At 33.0% G+C, this 19,609-nt stretch overlaps 2 protein-coding genes across 2 annotated transcripts; one reads left to right on the top strand and one right to left on the bottom strand.

Moving 5' to 3' along the window:
* Positions 1–206: 206 nt before the first annotated feature.
* LOC134250503 (flavin-containing monooxygenase 5-like) lies at positions 207–7,514 on the bottom strand. Its single transcript, XM_062732868.1, has 11 exons — positions 7,241–7,514; positions 6,783–6,952; positions 6,417–6,584; positions 5,828–5,954; positions 5,284–5,454; positions 4,995–5,103; positions 4,615–4,691; positions 3,071–3,128; positions 1,294–1,479; positions 862–995; positions 207–549 (listed from the first exon to the last, which is right to left on the bottom strand). The coding sequence occupies exons 1-11, from the start codon at positions 7,423–7,425 to the stop codon at positions 372–374; spliced, it is 1,563 nt and encodes a 520-aa protein (XP_062588852.1). The 5' UTR covers positions 7,426–7,514; the 3' UTR covers positions 207–371.
* A 27-nt stretch (positions 7,515–7,541) lies between these two features.
* LOC134250478 (protein Mo25-like) lies at positions 7,542–16,682 on the top strand. The gene is made up of 8 exons (XM_062732843.1): positions 7,542–7,604; positions 10,256–10,409; positions 11,013–11,177; positions 11,384–11,502; positions 11,949–12,117; positions 12,480–12,605; positions 13,714–13,857; positions 14,087–16,682. The coding sequence occupies exons 2-8, from the start codon at positions 10,299–10,301 to the stop codon at positions 14,270–14,272; spliced, it is 1,020 nt and encodes a 339-aa protein (XP_062588827.1). The 5' UTR covers positions 7,542–7,604; positions 10,256–10,298; the 3' UTR covers positions 14,273–16,682.
* The last annotated feature ends 2,927 nt before the right edge of the window (positions 16,683–19,609 follow it).

The raw sequence follows: 19,609 nt of genomic DNA, 5'->3' as shown, positions 1-19,609 counted from the left end.
GGGATCAAGAGGTCATCCTCTGGGGTACCATGAATCTAGCAATTTAAATCTAAGACCCTGTGACATCTTCAGTCTGTATATAGTGTATTCTCATCTTTGTTCACACTAGAACTGGGTTTTGCCTAAAGAGTATTTAAATTTGCTTTTGAAGGACCATGTCCCCTTCCAGTGGGTTATAATCAAGAAAAGACAACAACTGCAATAAAATATATCATTCAAGTATTTAATTTATTTTGACTAAACCAATATAAAGATCTTTTCAATACAAAAATATTGCACATCATGTTTATCACAGTCTTTCACAAGGAATGTATCATTGGCAATGGCTCTGCAGACACATTCAGTCATAAATTCACCGGTATGTTCAAAAGTTAGAACAAGAAAGACAGAATGTAAAGCAGACATATTCCCAATAACACCAGCACAATAACTCCTGTATACTGCCACATTTCCGGGACTGGGACTTTCAGCACTGCATCCTTGGCACCTTTCCAAGAGTTAGGTCCCTGGAGTCGCCACTGGTATGTGCCGCAGGATCCAAGCAATAATCTGAAACAGGTTAGAGAATAAAAATAGGAGCTCAGAAACCTTTTACCTATATAGTGTACTGTGCAATAAAATCTGTGAATACTTCTTTTTAAATTTTTCAAATAAAAGAAAATTTGAAACAAGTTCACAGCATTTCATAACAAAAAAAATTTATAAATGCCCTCAGTCTGTTATCCAAAACACATTGAAATCAAAGATTCCAAAATTCTTAATTACAGTGTAATGCACTTATCATTGTATAAAGATTAGTGTTGCATGTATTGGACTGTTTTACAGTGAGAACAGGCTTTCATATCAGAAGAGTACTGGTACCTCCATGCCAGAGATGGATTCTTCAGGAGCTCAGGTTTGGCTCCAAACATGGCGGCTATTTCATCATTGTACAGTATGGGGTCCCTCTGTATCGTGTGTCTGTTGGAATGATAGTACCTGGACTTCACCGTCTCCTACAAGTACAATAACAAAATATTATATACATTTTTTTTTTCAAATACCCATGAACATGTTCTAAAAACTGGTTTACAATAACCTACATGTAGCTGAGTGCATGAAAATAATTTGTTTTATATTCAATGGATTATTTTGTTCATACATGTATGTGTATGCCCGTATAATAAACTGCCACTGAATGACAGTTTTAATGACAATCACACCTAGAAATGTTTTTGACTTAAAACTTTAAATTATTTTTATGGGAACACACATAACCATTGATTCCATGTCCTAGTGTGTATTTATATTTACCTCCTCTTCCTTTATGTTTTCGTTCATAGTGAGTTTTGTGGGTAGACTACAGCGCCCCCTACATAGCTCCGTGAACCACCTGGCCTGGATTTCGGACATTGAAAGAAGTCCCCCTGAAGCTGGCTGTGTAAAACCAATAAAGGCCAGAGAATGGCCAATCTCTGGATGGAAGACATTTTTGTACAACTGGAAAGTAAAAGAGTTAATTATAATTATACATTTATAATCCTATATAAAATTTTCAAATAATTATAACTGTTTCAATATATTCAATAAACATATAAATTCTTTGAACATTAAAATTTATATACAGAAATAAAAGTATAAATACCTTGATGATTTTTGTTTATAGTACAAATATTTAGCATCATGTTTTCTAAAAAAGGATATATATATATATTTTTAAATATTAACATCAATTCTGAAGTGGCCATTTTTTCAAGGTGACCTTTTCTTTCTATAATTCTTTTTAAGGATATATATTAATTTCTGTGCTGGCTGTAATAACATATGTATAACATATGTATAAATAATTTTAAAAAGCTGATTTCAAAGTGATTAATGTCCCGACCATGTATTAATATAACTGAAACATCATAAAAGTTAAAAACTTCAGTAGGCTCTTAAATTTTTCTTGCTATATACATCTTTCAAGATAACAATTTTTTTATACTGAATATCATTCCTTCAACAAATATATCCATATACAGCTCACAGCTTACTTTGATTAGGCATGTGTTTTGGCATCCAAGTTAAAGTTTTAGGAGCAGATCCATTCCAAAGTAATTTAAGCCCTATCCTGTACCAAACTTGCATGGATGATGCATTCTAGCAGTGGACACTACACGATTGTTCGGATGCTGGATCTTCTATTTTCCAGAGAATGACCAGAAAAATTTTGGGTACAACAACTGTAATAAAATATTATAACATAAATATGGATGATACAGTGGATATGTCAAAGTGAGATGCTGAAAGTCCCTACATTTTCATGTAAGGTTAAAGTTTTTGGAGTGTATTTTAACCTAAATATCTTAAAAACTTCATTATCATGAAGATTTTTCTAAGAAAATAATGTTCAGATGCTGGATCTGCATATATTTTTAGCATGAAAATGTATGATAAGTTCAAGTTTTTGGAGCTTTACAAAATCATGCAGTAACTAAAAGCCCTGCCTGGACCAAACTTTCACGGATGATGCATGTAGGGATGGACACTACCAGACTTGCTTTGGATGCTGGATCTGACTACATTTTCCAGATGAGTGACCAGGTTAAAGTTTTTGGAACAGGTCCATTCACAAGAAACTATAAGCCTAACTTGAACCAAACTTGTATGGATGATGCATCTAAGGATGGACAATACCAGATTTGCTTTGGATGCTGGATCTCACCTACATTTTCCAGATGATTGACCATGTTAAAATTTTTGGAGCAGGTCCATTCCAAAGTAACTATTATCCCTATCTGGACCAAACTTGCATGGATGATTCATCTAGGGATGGACACTATCAGACTTGCTCTAGATGCTGGATCTGGCTTACATTTTCCAGATGAGTGATATTTAAGTTTTATATACAATAATAATAATTTAATAAAACTTTCATGATGATGCATAGGGATGGACAATACCAGACTTGCTTCAGTTGCTGGATCTTAAATTTAAAAATACCAGGTTAAAGTTTTTAGAGCAGGTCCATTCCTAAGGAACTACAGTGTGTTATAAGCCCTACATGGACCAAACTTTCATGGATGATGCATGTAGGGATGGACAATACCAGACTTGCTTTGGATGCTGGATCTGACCTACGGTACATTTTCCAGATGTGTAACCAGCTTAAAGTTTTTGGAGCAGATCTATTCCCAAAGTAACTATAAGCCCTACCCGAACCAAACTTGCTTGGATGATGCATCTAGGGATGGAGACTACCAGACTTGCTCCAGATGCTCGATTTGACCTACATTTTCCAGATGAGTGACCAGGCTCATGTTTTTGGAGTATGTCTGTAATTTTATGGCCTGTTATATTTTAACTTGCATGGATGATGCATCTAGGTATTGAAAAATGCAGACTTGCTTTGGGTTTAGGAAAAAAAAGACATTTTCTTGATTAGTGATTTTGGAACAGGTCAACTCCCAATGACTAAGAGACTTCTTAAACAAAACTTGCATGAATATTGTCATATTAATACATGAAGGATGTATACTAACTATAAAGAAAATATATTTAAACTGATAACATTTGTCGAGGTGAGCTTCATAATCTTTGATTATACCTATGTTTTTAAGTTTGAAAATATATGAGACACTTGAAATACATTCTAAAGCTTCAAAAAATCATGGAAATGAAATTTTAAACTACCAACTACCTGACTGAAGATGCTTTCATACAATAAATGTTTTTGTTTTTGAACTGATGATTTTTTTTCCTATTTATTCTTGTGAAGAAGATTTTCAAAGATTTTCCCTATATATTTCTATGTAAATCTATGAACGGCAATTGGGCCCCACCCTACCCCAGGGGAACATGATTTGAACAAACTTGAATCTACACTACCTAAAGATGCTTCCACATAAGTTTCATCTTTCCTGGCTCAGTGGTTCTGGAGAAGAAGATTTTTAAAAGATTTTTCCGATATATTCCTATGTAAAACTTTGATCAGCCATTGTGGCCCCGCCCTTCCCCCGGGGGTCATGATTTGAACAAACTTGAATCTACACTACCTGAGGATGCTTCCACATGAGTTTCATATTTCCTGCCCAATGGTTCTGGAGAAGAAGATTTTTAAAAGATGCCATTAATTTTTCATTAATTCATAATTATCTCCCCTTGGAAGAGGGCTTGGCCCTTCATTTGAACAAACTTGAATCCCCTTCACCCAAGGATACTTTGTGGCAAGTGGTTCTTGAGAAGAAGATGAAAATGTGAAAAGTTTACAACGACAACGACGACAGACAACGGACAAATTTTGATCAGAAAAGCTCACTTGAGCCTTCGGCTCAGGTGAGCTAAAAGGGGATTAGTTCATGCATTTACATGTTTAACAACAATAAATTAGTTCAATAAATAAAAAAAAATTAATTTAACTAGAAATAATAGTAAAACTGTAACAACCCCACACTGTAAACGAATTGTGCATCTTAATTAGCGATTCATACAATTCATATAGAATAACTTGTACAACTTGTATACATACAGTATGTACAAAGCTATATTGCTAAAAAGCATGCACTTTTAAAATCCTACTACAGGTTAAAATGGACATGAACAAAAATTAATTACAGTTTCAGAAATAATAATAAAGCATGCATATACTAATGCATATATATAATAATAATATCAGATTGATTATAGTTTTTGTGCACATACTCTCCTGAAAATCCGATTTTATTGCAGTCCTAGGAATTAATCCAAAGAAATGTTAAAACTGTATATTTATATTTAAAAATACAGACTGCATTACAAAATTATTATAGTATCACCATGATAAACAGAAAATAAAAGAAAAAAAAACAAGTATAATTCATGTTCAGAGTATATATTTCCTTATTTTGTTCTTCAGTATAATAAAAAGAATAGTAAATGTTTTCCATTGTCATAGATTTTTGTCCCCGCTTTGGCAAAAACGAGGGAACATTAAATCTCATTTATCTGTCAGTGTGTAGGTCTGTCATAGATTTTTAAATTAGAAGTATAACTACCAGAACATTGGGGGCCACCCTGATGTCGTGGCGCTGGATGTGGTGTATCAGGGTGGGGCTCACTGTGGGCTGGGTCTGTAGAAGTCTCATCTTAGGGTTCAGATTCCACCTGGCATTTAATTAACAAATTTTATTTATTACAGTCAATTCTCGTTATCTCAAACTCAATGAAACCAGCCAAGAAAATACCCAATACTTCAAATTCATATTTTAAAATATGCTTTACAACTACTAGTAGCTGGGAATCTGGGATTGAAAATCCCTATATTAAAAGTGTGTATACATTTACCTTCTTGGATTTCCAGAGACTAATTTCAAAATCGTCTCAAAAATGGTTGATGCTATTTGCCAGGGAATATAGAAAAAGGCTCTGTTGGCGTAAAGGTCAGTGGGGTGGCCGAACAAGTAATTGGGAACAACCCAGGCTCCAGATCTTGTACTTAGATACACTGATTTACACCTGTAAGGAACATCAATGCTTAATTTATAAATTTGAATAAATCAACATGAATGAAGAGGTAATTAAGTGAAAGAAAGACATAACCTGCTCACAGAAGCTTAGTTGTAATAGTTAGACTAACCTGCCCACAAAAGCCTCATATTAGACCGATTTACTGGCCCACAAAAGCTTCAGCTGTTAAATAGGACTAATTAACCTGCCCACAGAAGCCCAGTTGTTATATTAGACTATCTGCCCACAGAAGCCCAGTTGTTATATTAGACTATCTGCCCACAGAAGCCCAGTTGTTATATTAGACTATCTGCCCACAGAAGCCCAGTTGTTATATTAGACTGACCGGCCCACAGAAGCCCAGTTGTTATATAAGACTAACCTTCCCACAGAAGCACAGTTGACAGCGACATCCACAGCACTGTTACCAATGCCAACAACCAGTACCCTCTTACCCACCACGCCATTAGTGAGGGCATCCTTGAACTTGACACTGTGAATTATCTCTCCTTCAATAAAAAAATGAGTACATATTAATAAATGTTCCTGAATTCCTCTGAAATTCTTGACATGTAATACGGAGTAGACATTTTCTTATGGCTAGAAAGCTATTAGCATTAATATACTGTTTGTATGTGGGTTGTTTTTGGAATAGAATTTCATTATGGTCTAACATCTTGCAATGTGCATTGATCCTCTCTATAATGGACTACAATGCAGGAGTGCTTATGTCAGAACAGCTGACTTACATGTACCAATGTCCTATAGCGAAGCAGTAAAGCTTAATCTAGGAAGTGTATTGCTGAAATTCTTATTACATGAATGTGCTTTTAGATTACAAATATTTTTACAGCCCATAAGATAGTTAGACACAATTGACTGAATTTTGAGGAATATTCATTTGATAATAAACGAAAAATTTAGTCATTTTTAACAATACTTCTCTGACTCTGACAGACAATTCACACTACCTGGGAAAGTCTCTTGACCTTGGAACTTTGGCATAACTGGACTGGCATGATGTCCTGTTGCTATGGCAACATATCTGGCAGTGATGACTTCTTCACTGGAGTCCAGGGACTTCACTGTCTGCCCATCTTCCTCCACTTTCTGACAAGTCACTCTCCATTTATCATCAGCTGGGAAATGAAACAGCAAATAGCACTTGTTTTTAAACCATATACTTACATACATGTATACATAACCACAATAATAGTATGAAATGCAAAAAATTATTTTGTTTACTTGTATTTTGAGAGACACAACTGTAAGCTGATTTTGAAATGTGTATACAGTGTATATCCCGGTATTCATTTTGTCCTCTTCAAAATGTTTACCTGTCTTTTCTAATTTTGTCACTTTGGTGAAGAACTTGATATGTTTTCCTAGATCAAAGTGGGCAGCATAGTCCTTAATGTATTTTGCCATATCTGTATTATGGGGGTAATCTGGCACATCATCAGGGAAGGGAAAGTCTGAGAAACAGTAGTTGTACTTTGAGACATTGCTGAAAAGAAGAAAAAATATGTTTCCAATTATCATGTACCTCAAACTTTACTCAACTTGTGAGGCTTAAATGTACTGTTCAGTTAACATTCCAGTTTTATGAAATTGGGTGTTTGGTCCAAAAGTAGGATTAAAAGCATAATTTACTTTATTTCATATACATAATTAATAATGACTGAGAATGCCATTGCTGGGCTATAGATTACAAAAAAATATACAAAAAGAAAGTCTTTGATTGAGATATGACTAAATTTCTGAACTATACAGTTACAATTATATTCAATCTCACATATGAGTAAATCGCATAACTCCATAGTCATTTTCTCTGAAAGTCCATAGTCCACCAATGTCGCCCGATCTCTCTATAACTGCCACTTGAAATCCATCATCTAACAGACATTTGGCAGTGACAAGCCCTGAAATCCCTGTGCCAATAACGACAACATCGACATTCTTTCCGGTGGAACTTGACATCCTGATATTTATTCAGCGTCAGCTTCTAAATAACGACATACCAGAGCTGGTAAGGTGACAGCTCATACCACGTGTATTTGTTGCCCTTTGATATCGACTTCCGTCTCTGCGCAGTGCTTGTGTGTATGACGTCACTTCTTGTGTTCATCAAGTTACTGGTAGAGTTGACATCCATTCGGGTAGGTGCCTGTTTTGGGCGTGTACACGTGAACAAGACAAATGAGAAGCGTTATTCTTTAATGCATATCTGGCCATTATCTCAAGTATTCGATTAAATGGCATATTTTCTTCTTATAGAAAGGAAAATTGAGTGAAATCCGTTTCATTTCCACGCACCCTATTCGTGATGGGTTAACCATGTAAATTCTCCGAATTCCTCAAGTAAACTACAGTTTTTAATGAAACCAATCACAGACAATTTTTGACTGCCCCTGTGATTTTAATAACTCTGATATATTCAAGAAATTTACTCTAGCTCACTAAATTCGTCCTCTGACAAGTTGAAGTGTAAATAATCCAAATTTTCTCTGAACACTGCATCCCGGAATACAAAAAGATATTTCTTTTGCTATTCACCTATAACCACCAGGTAGCTCATTTACTTCAACTAAAATTGTATATCTTTTATTTGATTCCAAGAAATGCTTTGTATTCTAAACATATAATTTATAAATCGTGAATTGATTATTATGATTATCTTACTAAATACTGTGAAACAGTGAATACAATGATCTAAGTAGGGCAAGTATAAAAGTCAAATACTTTGAATACAAAAATGTTTTTGGATGACTCACTATTTGTACTTTCAATACATATATTGCATAAACTATAAATCGAACAGCTTTGCAAAGTATCAACGAAACGCCCTGACGTGACCCGGAATTGGGAACTTCACTCTATCAGGTGGTTACTCTATAGGATTTATACTTTTATACTTGCCCTACTTAGATCATTGTATGTAGCTACATGGGAAAAATATTTATGATGATATTTCTGCAAAGCCTATCTTCCCCAGTTGCGAATCATTTTCTCCATTTCCGGGTCATATGACCTCGCAGTCTTTTAATATTCATGGATCGTTTTGGAACACGATTTTTATGATGTTGAAACATAAAAAAAATTCATTTACCGCACTTTCAAGCTCTTATTATTTATCTACAACTTTTATATCAGCCTTGCTGCAGCGAACAAAAATGAAAGTAGCTCGTCACCGAAGCAGAAACATTCCCGTCTTCAATGGCAATCAATGCATGCGTTTTAGAATTTCAGTTGTCGGATGCTCTCTTACAGTTGATATTTAAAATTGTGTAATTAATCACAGACAGAAAGACCATATTCTTCATGACCTGTGTATCTATTAAATTTTCTGCACTTAAGGTAGGATTCTTCTCTGGTTTCTGACTAGATGAAACATTCAAAGTATATTTGCTTAAATGTCTTATATATTGAGGTGTAAGGAATTTAAAAGACCATATTTTTCTTTCCTCATCACAATTGTACAACTTTAAATAGAAATGGTAAACTGCGTTTGAAAACTAGCAAGGACTATATTTTTGGCGGAATGGTTGCGTATGAAAATATCTTCTTTTCTGCCTCTCAAAATTATCATAGAACAATGAATTTAGTTATAATTTTTACACAATCGAAGACTTCGAGAAATTTTCAAATGCAAGTTAAATTAATAATGAGGGACTAAACTTTCAAAATATATCAAATAAATATGATTTTTCAAACAAACTAGAACTTTGTTAGCTTTTAAACGCTTCCTATCAAAGTGCAGATTTTGATCCAATAATCCATAAAAAGTATTTTTTCTCTCTTATTAAACGATCAAAACTTTTTGTTTTTGTATCATTTTGTACATTTATAAGACTACTTTATTATTTGTGAAAATAAGAAAAAGTTAAATATAGGAAGTATATGAAGATAACTAATATATCCTAAAAAATTAGGAAAAACAGAGAAAATTCGGATTAGCCAAAATCTACTTAAGTTAAATTATTTATGTAAATTTGGTAATATCATGCTATAGACCCGATATAGTAATATGTTTTTATGAAAAAAGAACAATCATTAAACTTTTGAAATAGAAGTAGGTATCACATGATTGGCAACAGTTATTTTTTATTCTTAATATTAAGGAAAAAGATAATGACCTTGACCTGACCTTGCCTGTAATATAAAACGGTCAAATTTAATTTCACTGATACTATCACTTACTGATATTGTCTTCTTGATTCTGTGAAAATTTCATTAATTTTTAAATATTATAAATATGAGAAGAATCCTACCTTAAATATTAACAATATGGCATAAAATACACACGAGTGACTCGGAATTGGAGTGAAACCCGGAATTGGCGACTGTACACTTTATATTCAATAGCGCAGATATGTTCCATAAATATGCTTACACAAGCATGATAAGAGGAACTTTCATTTTAATTTTTTGTATTAGGATTGTTCTATGAGTATGAGGTATTTGAAATTAAATGATATCCAACTTTTAGTTGTTCATGATTTTGCCAAATAAAAAAAACGGAATTTGAGGTCCCTTGAATTAATTACATGTATAATGTCAGAAAATTGTAAAATAGATTAAATAGTATCTCTGTTTAAGATGAACATGACTTTTAAATAGGCATACACCATTTTCGATATTATCTAGTACGATACATCAACACTTGGGTATGCTCTTTGCACTTGTTACATCTAACTGACTGCTTTATTGTTACAATTCTGTCAGGAATCACTTTTATTGGCATATGATTTAAATGTGAATATGTCCAAAAATCTATTAACTCAGGTAAAATTGATTTTTTTTAATTTAGGTTACAAGCAAACAGTCTCTACCCTACCCTTAAAGAAAAGGACATGCCCCTTTTTGGGAAATCCCAGAAGAGTCCCCAGGAATTAGTAAGGTCCCTGAAGGAGGCTCTAGGGGCAGTTGTCAAGGGCCAGGCTGGGGAAAAGAAAGCTGATAAGGTATAAAAGTGAAAGTAGACAAATCACTGGTGATCATAAAGAGATATGCAGACAACACTCCCAAATTTGATGCAATTATATTTTTTCACAAAGTGGTGATTATGTTTTATGTATTTAAGGTACGTGTAGTTTAAAAAATGTTTGTGATTGCACTCAGTCTTGCAGGATGGTACCTAGGACCAACAAAGACTGGGGAAATTCCTCTCCTTACCTATATAAAAAAAATATGTTTGTTTCCTTACCTATATAGTGACATAATCTTTTGTCAACAGTTGCTGTTTTCAAGGAAAGAAGTTTGGGTCACCCTTCTATTATAAGTTAAGTCACAGTAATGCTTGAAAACACCATTTCTTTTGTCATTAATCTTTTCTATTGTTAAAGTTTTTTTCCATTGACAGCTGTAAGGGAGACACCCCAACTCCCTCCTACTTTATTTTAAAGTCCATTTCTGTTTAAATTCTTAGGGACAACTTTGACTATACAAATCATCTTAGATTAAATTTTCAACAGCCTGGAGTGTTTCCCTGTATACAGTATACAAATCATCTTAGATTAAATTTTCAACAGCCTGGAGTTTACTCAAGTTTTTAGTTATTTTTCCAGGCTACGGAAGATGTCTCAAAGAACCTGTCGGCTATAAAGACCATTCTGTATGGCGCTGGAGATCAGGAGCCCCAGACCGAGCTGGTGGCTCAGCTCTCACAGGAAATTTACAACACGCACATTTTACTGACTCTAGTACAACAACTGCCCCGCATTGATTTTGAGGTATTTAAAATCAGTCACAAACAATGAAGGATCACTCTTCATTCAGTGCTATTTGTCATCTGCAAGCACTTAGTTTTGATATTGATTTGTGGTATAATTGCAGTGTAAAAATGAATATCATATTTCTTTGCAGCAGGATGTATTAATCCAGGAAAAAGATTTGATGATGGAATCAATTTTAATCTAGTTTTCTTTTTATTCAATAGGGCAGGAAAGATGTTGTTGCTATTTTCAACAACCTTCTGCGACGGCAGATTGGTTCTCGCACCCCTACTGTGGAATACATTGTCACCAAACAAGAAATTCTTTTTGATCTTATGAAGGGGTATGTACACCTGTAATCTGCTGTTACCAAAAGATTTTTTTTATGAAATTTAATTACTGATTTTAATTAAAAGTATTTCTAAAGTAAAGTTAATTAACAACAGATGCCAACCCATGATATTTTTTTTTATCCATAGATCCTATATTTATAGCTAAGGATTTGTAAATCAATGTTTGAATCTATTGAATAGAAATGTTTGAAAACAGAATGAAATGAAAGAAAAGGAATAGATGAGGGAATACTGTAGATCAAAATGAACCACATTTTTGTGAGATAAAAGAAACTGGAAATTTTAAGTGATACAAACTTTTTGCAAGCAGACATTATGAATAATTAGACAAAATTATAACTGTTGCAAGTAGCAAGTAGTAAATTTGCTGAAGATAAATTTCTTTTACATTCTGTGTATGTTACATGCATGTGTATGTGAACTTGTTATTTTGTAGATATGAAAACCAAGAAATCGCCTTAAACTGTGGCATGATGCTGAGGGAGTGTTGTCGGTATGAGGCTCTGGCTAAAATCATGCTCTTCTCCCCAGAATTCTACAGCTTCTTTGATTATGTGGAAGTGTCAACATTTGATATAGCCTCTGATGCATTTTCAACATTCAAGGTTTGTATTTCCTGCCCACAGACCAGCATTTTCACTAGGCAAGTGTTTCACAAATTCTCTTCCATCTTCTCAAACCCTTGGCCTAGCAATTCTATTACGAAAATTTGGGATTTGATTGTAAGATACTAGTATTAATGAAAAATATTAATTGGCATCCAGTATATACTATATACATTAATTATATCACGAAGTTTGCTTTCTTATTGAAAATGGTCCCATACTGTATTTAAATTTATCTAGTGTTAAAATATAAAGTCTGCATTAAACCACTTTAACTATGTTTTTAACTATGATAATCCATTTATTGATTTAATAGTTTTAGATATATATATATTCATTGAAAATTCATATTATTCCTACAGGAGTTGCTTGTGAAGCACAAAATGCTGTCGGCGGAATTCCTGGAGAATAACTATGAGAAAGTTTTTACGTCCTACCAGAGATTGCTCAACTCTGAAAACTACGTCACGAGGCGTCAAGCACTCAAGGTCTGTATTCAGGGCAATTTTCTTAAACATGCTTAATGTTTGAGGGAATTGCCTTCGCTGCAATAATGTAGCCCTCTCCGATTTTTTTATCTGTTATTTTCTGGAGAGGGCTACAATTCCACAGCATCTCCGTAATGGTGCAAAAATATTTTGTAAATACTGGTGACTGCAGGCAGAATAAATTGTTTTCAAAATCAACTTACTTCTAATAAGACGAATTTTTTATTCACTGTCGACATCAAAGCTCGTTAAACGCGAAAACCGTGTAAAATAAATCTGTGCATTTACTTCTGCAGCCATGACAGTTCACGCGTGACGTAGTGAGACTTGCGCTTGAAATTTAGAACAAATCAGTAAAGCAAATGTCAATGTTTATAAATAATTGTGATGAATAGTAACACTAAACATTGATAAATAAAATAATTCCATGTGTTATTTTTTCATAAACAGTGACATTTAGGCTTAAAATAAGGTAATTCCAAAGAAATCCGCTCCCTGTAGATCCTTAATCTCATTGGCTGTCCCAAAATAAAATCTGTCAAGGTCAGTAAAAATGGCGGATAAATTTAAGTTGTGATGTTGACATACACAAAAAATACTGATATATGGATTGTTCTGTATATTTTTGGATCGATTTATGTCTGGGATAACTACATTTTGGAAGTCCAGGTAAACATATAAGTAAAATAGTCACTTACTGACAATTTGAGCCGAAATCCGTGCCCATTGAAATTTGCTGCCCTCTGCACCATTACATTCATATAGCAGAGATTGTATTCTCCAACAAAAAAAAAGTTTTTATATTAACTATAAGGAGAGAGTTACATTTTGCAAAAATTGCCTATATTACAGTTGAATTGAAAATAATTTAATTCATGATTGTTCACAAAAACTTAAATTTTCTTGGTTTGAAATATACATTTATATTCAAATCAATGAAGTGGTTTGAACAACAGGCAGTATTGCCTTTAATCGTTCTCTCCATTAAAATTTTGTGTAATGACATGAGAGCACCTGCTCAAGAAAATTGCATTCTTGCATTCGGTATAACTTGGACAAGTAATGTAGTGTGTTTTTTCGTTGCCTTTAAGTCCTTGTTTTGTTACAGCTACTAGGAGAGCTCCTGTTAGATCGACACAATTTCACCACCATGACGAGATATATCAGCAATCCCGACAATCTGAAGCTGATGATGACCATGTTACGAGAAAAGAGTCGCAATATACAGTTCGAAGCCTTCCATGTATTTAAGGTAAAAGTTAAAAGGGAAAATCTCTTCACAATAAATTAGAAAATTTTAGAGATTATAATGCAACTTTTGCAGTAAGTATTATAAATTATTTTTATGTTTTAGAAAAATGCAGACTGCAGTTAATGTGCTTTGACCTAATTTGATTATGATAATTTTATTTCTCTGCAAGTATAAAAGACACTTCATTTCTGACAAGATCATTAATATGTTGCTCATCTTCAATTTACAGGTGTTTGTAGCAAACCCAAACAAACCAAAGCCCATTCTCGACATTTTGTTACGGAACAAAGAAAAACTTGTGGACTTTTTAACCAAATTTCACACAGAGAGATCGGATGATGAACAGTTTAACGATGAGAAAGCATATCTTATAAAACAAATAAAAGAACTGAAATCACCCGACGAAGCGTCATAGTAATGATGGGATCTAGTTGTCATGGTTTCCAGCTCTAGATTATACATCAGTCACAAAGAAGTCTCTTCCTGTGTCCTTTGACCTTGACCTTTGATCGAGTGACCTAAAAAGCATCAGCCGAGGTCTTGCACTTAAACAATTCTCTGTTCATTTAGGATTTGATGAAAAATTCAAAAAATGATTTGCTTTGCTGTATATACGAATAGTATGCATACGAAAAAGGGAATGTGATTTGTTTCTTAACCCCCTAAAGAAGTGTTCTGTTGTAAGGACCTGATTTTGGAGTGCTACTAGATCTTTGGTGCCAAGGTGTTCTACTGTATTTTTTCTTTTTAAGTTACCATATTGCTTGATTTCTGCATATGATATATTTTGTCTTGGCTAAATTTTCATTTTTAATTAATTATATTTTTTAATATAAAAAATTTCAATGATTGATTCTTGAAGGAACATGTTGGTGAAAAAAATGCCAGCATTTGAAAACGGAAATATTCATGGTTCAAATGCCTCTGGTACTTGAATTTTCACTGTTTGTTAAAGAATTAGATTGATTTTCAGTATGTTCAGAAGTGCTTTAAATTAAACTGTACAAAAATATTCTATTTATGAAAAAAATACATTGTGTTGTGAGTAATTTAAGGCAAGTTTAACCTTTGTTAAAGAAATAAATAGTACATCTATATTGTATAGTGATTTTTATGTTGTATGATTTTTTTTTCCTCAGAAAAGCTTGATCTATTTAATTGTGAAAGATTCACATGTACATGTATATGACCTCAGAAATGGACAGGAAACACAGGCACTTGCTGATTTGAATTTTTTTAATTACAAAAAATATTACCTTATAAAATGGGATTATAATTTTTATTATAAGGAAAAATATATAACATTAAGTAGCTGTGATAAGAAGTGCAAAAAAATGTTCTTCAAAATTTTTGCCCATGTATCCAACATATTTCATTAGCCTATATATATATATATGCAGGAAATTCATTAAATATGTGTTACTTTATTTAACTTCTGTTCGCTGTATGATTATTTTTCTTTGGTTTTTGCTAAAAGGACATTCAATATTGATCATAAAAATGACAAAATCAAGTGCTACGTATTATTACACCATTTGATTGTCTATTATTGTACAATTTTCAGTAGGGTAAAATAAAAGTAAAACCTTTAAGGATTTATTTCGTAGGCCTATAAAACTTGTGAATTTCTGTGTAAACTGTCTTCTAACCACCTTGCCATGGCATACCTGGTATCAGTAAGGTCAGAATTTGTCTCCCCAACTATTCTTTTATTGTTATAAAGATGACACTGGTGAGAAATGTTAAGGTCTGCGTATAAGACCAGATATGTAACTTTTTTTATGAGTAGCTAGTTTAACATTTAACAATGTATTTAATTTCATGTATTACTCATTTGTATTCATAATAGTGCTAATTTTTTGAAATATATTTATGACTTTTATTTTGGGGGTAGGGTTGGGTTTAAGAGATTGAAGAGAAGCAGATAAATTTGTAACTTATTAATTAAGGATTTTTTTGTTTAATGAAATTCACACTAAAACTTCCTCAACAATAATTGGGACAGTCACATACCCCTTATTGCAAACACCTCTCCTCAAAGGTAAAAATCAATACCTTTATATACAAGATTAGCTTAGTTCTGTGTAGAATATTTGTATTTAATCACATATCCAAAAGACTTCTTCATTTTTTTGTGTCATCAGATAAAGTGTCATGGGAATAAAGGCTTTCAGTTCTGGTTTTAAGATGTTCATTTTTGCATGGGATATTTTGTCAGCTTTAATCATTTTTCTTTTTATCCGCCAATTTATTTTCACTTATTTTTCCAGTATATATACAATTTTTTTCTTTGTTTAGATTTTTTTTCCTGGGTTAAATTTTCATACAAATGTATTTTCCGATATTCCAACATTCATTTCCATGTATTTGAATTAGTTATACACATTTTGTTGTGCATGTATGTGGGTATAATGATTGGGAGCTAAGTGCATAATGTGATTTTTGTCATATTTGGTATTTAAACTGTGTGAAAAATAAATTTAAGCATGTAATAGACAGCTTTATAGCTTAAATTATAAAAAAAATTCAAGCTTTGGTGCAATTCATATGGTTGCCAGTTAAAAATCTTTTGATTGAGATTAATGATACACACATGGTATTTTTGAACAAATTGTTAAATAATTAGAATTTGATTGTTTTTACATCACATATTAACCTAGATGTTTTGAACACAAACTTTTTAATTTTTAAAAAGCAAAGTCTTTAGCTCACTCATTTCTCTTGCAATATAAACTTAAATCAATTGATGAGTACATGTTACCAGTATATACATGTATGTATACTATGTTAAAAAAAAAGTCTGTTATAAATATTTTAAGTAACAATCTATTGTTTGTTTTTTGTTAATAATATTTGTGGAAGCCTTCATTCTAAAGTGAAGGGATCATTTTGGAGCAGCTTGAGTGAAAGCCATATTCAGAATATTATTATTATTATTATTATTATTATGTTTATTCAGGCAAAGAGTCAAATTCATTACAAATCATATCACAAATTACATTCAAAAATTAATCAGGGATCGCTTAAAAGTTCTAGCACATACATGTAGCTATCACATTAAAACAATATCACTCCAGGTATTAACAGTTATCATTATCACAGGAATTCTCAGAACCATGTCACATACAACACAAATAAACATCTTTTTAATATCTTTGCCTATGAAAGCAATATATAAAACATGCTTATTTCCAATGGGGTCCTAATACTAAGACAGCATGTAAAAAATAAAATTGAGGATTACATAATTTTCCTAGCCTGAATAAAATAATTTGACAAATATATACATATTCACATTTTCAGGTTAATACAATTTATTTTAAAAAAGTTTCATTCCCTTGTAAAAATATTATATATAAATACTTTCTTCCATCCTTCGAGCTTCTTGTGTAAGATGCAACTTGACAGCAGATTTAAAACTAGCTCTATTGGCTATAGTTTTTACTTCCAATGGAAGAGAATTCCAGTTTAAAATGGCTTGGTAATAAAAATTTGAATCATTGTATGCTCCATGATAATTAAAACTGGACGCTCCCCTCATTATTATTCCTATTAAAATTCTCATTTAGATAATTTGGTGCTAGGCTATGATTGATGTTAAAAACATGATCTTAACTGTTTTACACGATCAGATACACGTAGTGTATTTATTGAATCTAAAATATCGCAATTGATCCTGGCTCTAGGATTTAGATTTAAAATAAATCTTACTGTTTGTTTTGAAGAACTTGTAACTTATTTTTCAAAGATTTGGACAGACTTTCGTACCATGCTGATGAACAGTAATCAAAATAGCACTGAATTAGTGCAGATGCTAATGTTAATCTGGATCTTTTATTTAACCATTTTCCATTCCTGTATAAGAACTTAAGTCTAGAATTGACCTTGGCCACGAACTCATCTACTATTAGGTTACATTTTAGAAATTTATCAATTGTGATTCCTTGATACTTAACAGAGTCACTGGATTTGATAATATGATCGTAACATTTAACCTCAAATTGACCTTCATTTTTTAATTTGCGACTTGGGCCAAAAAGGACATTAAAAGACGGCAAGTACCTGCATATATATATATATATATATATATATATATATATATATTAATACAAATTATAAATTTAAAAAACATATGAGTTCAAAATTACTGAGTGTTTTCAAAGCCATTATAATGTTCGAATGTCTTCTTTTACACTCGTATTTCTCTATCCCAGTACTTGCTGTCTTTTACACATCTCTTCTCTGACAATGATATTCACCTGCCCCTTGTTAATTTCATCAAGTATTATTTTACTTCTCTGAATTGTGAAAGCATAGGGTTTTCAAGTTTGCCAAACTAGCTAGTTTAAATAACTTCATTTCTCTTCTTTTCTTCTCCTTAGGGAATGCCAAGTTGGACCTTTGTCATACAAAGCCTTAATTATGAGTGGATACATGTCTAGAGTAGTTTTACCTTTGACTTTGTAACCTTGATATCAAAAGGACTTCTTTAAGGAGTAATAATGTACCAAGTTTGATGTCTTCCAAGGATCCCCTAAATATTGAACAATCAGTACCTACTTATGTTAAATCTTTGATAGAGTGGTCTCAAAATCAAGAGGTCATCTTATACTGAGGGGGTACCAGTATACAAAACCTGATGTCAAGCATAGGGTTCTCAAGATATTGATTGAAGAGCACCTAGTCTAACAATTGACTAACAGGTGAAAAGATTCATGTATATGTTCCCTTTTTTCAAAGGGGGCTCAGAAATACAGTTGATATCTGCCAGGTATTTTCCTCTATTGAAAGAAAGTGTAATCTACAACTTTACATAAAGGGGTAGCTAATACTTTTAAAAGTAAATGTACAGAAGAAATATCTCTTTAAAATATTCCACTATGTGCTTATGCCTTCACATATACATGTATTTTATTCATTGATTCTTGACAAATTATTATACTGGTCTGAAGGAAATGTAATCAATTCACATGCACACGAGTAATGGATTGATATTCTTTTTTAGGTAAATGAAAACAACACATGTATATATTAGTAATCTATGTTTATTCAACACACACAGTTACAGGTATATTCTCATATCATCCAGATACTTTTAGCTGGAGCAATTGCATTTGGCCTTCCAGCTTCTTTTGAGCACCTTGTCTTGGTATTGTCAAGGCATAAAACATACTGTAATATCTTCTAATGGCACGTGAGTTAAAATTATTGTACCAGCTTGAAAACTCCTCTACCTATTTTCTTTGGAGCTAAAAGATATATAATATTATCATATCTACTCCCCTCTGCCATAGGTATACATGTGTAACAGAAAAGGAGAAAATGCATGGCTGGACCGGGAATCGAACCCGGGACCCCTGTATCTCTAGTCAGGTGCTCTACCAACTGAGCTATCCATGCCGATATCCACGGCCCTAACCATTACATTCCTCCCTCCTTAAATGGTCTTCGCCCTCGAAGACACAACCCAAGTTCTTATTGCCCCTGGCAGGACTTTCACCTGCAATTCCAGGGGTGGTCAACGGCACCAAATCTGTAACAGAAAAGGAGAAAATGTATGGCTGGACCGGGAATCGAACCCGGGACCCCTGTATCTCTAGTCAGGTGCTCTACCAACTGAGCTATCCATGCCGATATCCACGGCCCTAACCATTACACATGCATCATATTCATCTACATGTACATATGACAGGAAATGATCATAAAGTAAATCATACATTTTCAATTACATGTATTGTATAATGTCATATCT

Source organism: Saccostrea cucullata, unplaced genomic scaffold, assembly GCF_032062105.1.
Source record: "Saccostrea cucullata isolate Sc308-1 unplaced genomic scaffold, CSIRO_AGI_Scuc_v1 ctg57, whole genome shotgun sequence".
Taxonomy (NCBI): Eukaryota; Metazoa; Mollusca; class Bivalvia; order Ostreida; family Ostreidae; genus Saccostrea; species Saccostrea cuccullata.
Note: the sequence above shows the minus strand (reverse complement) of the source record. Positions and strands in the feature narration are given on the sequence as shown.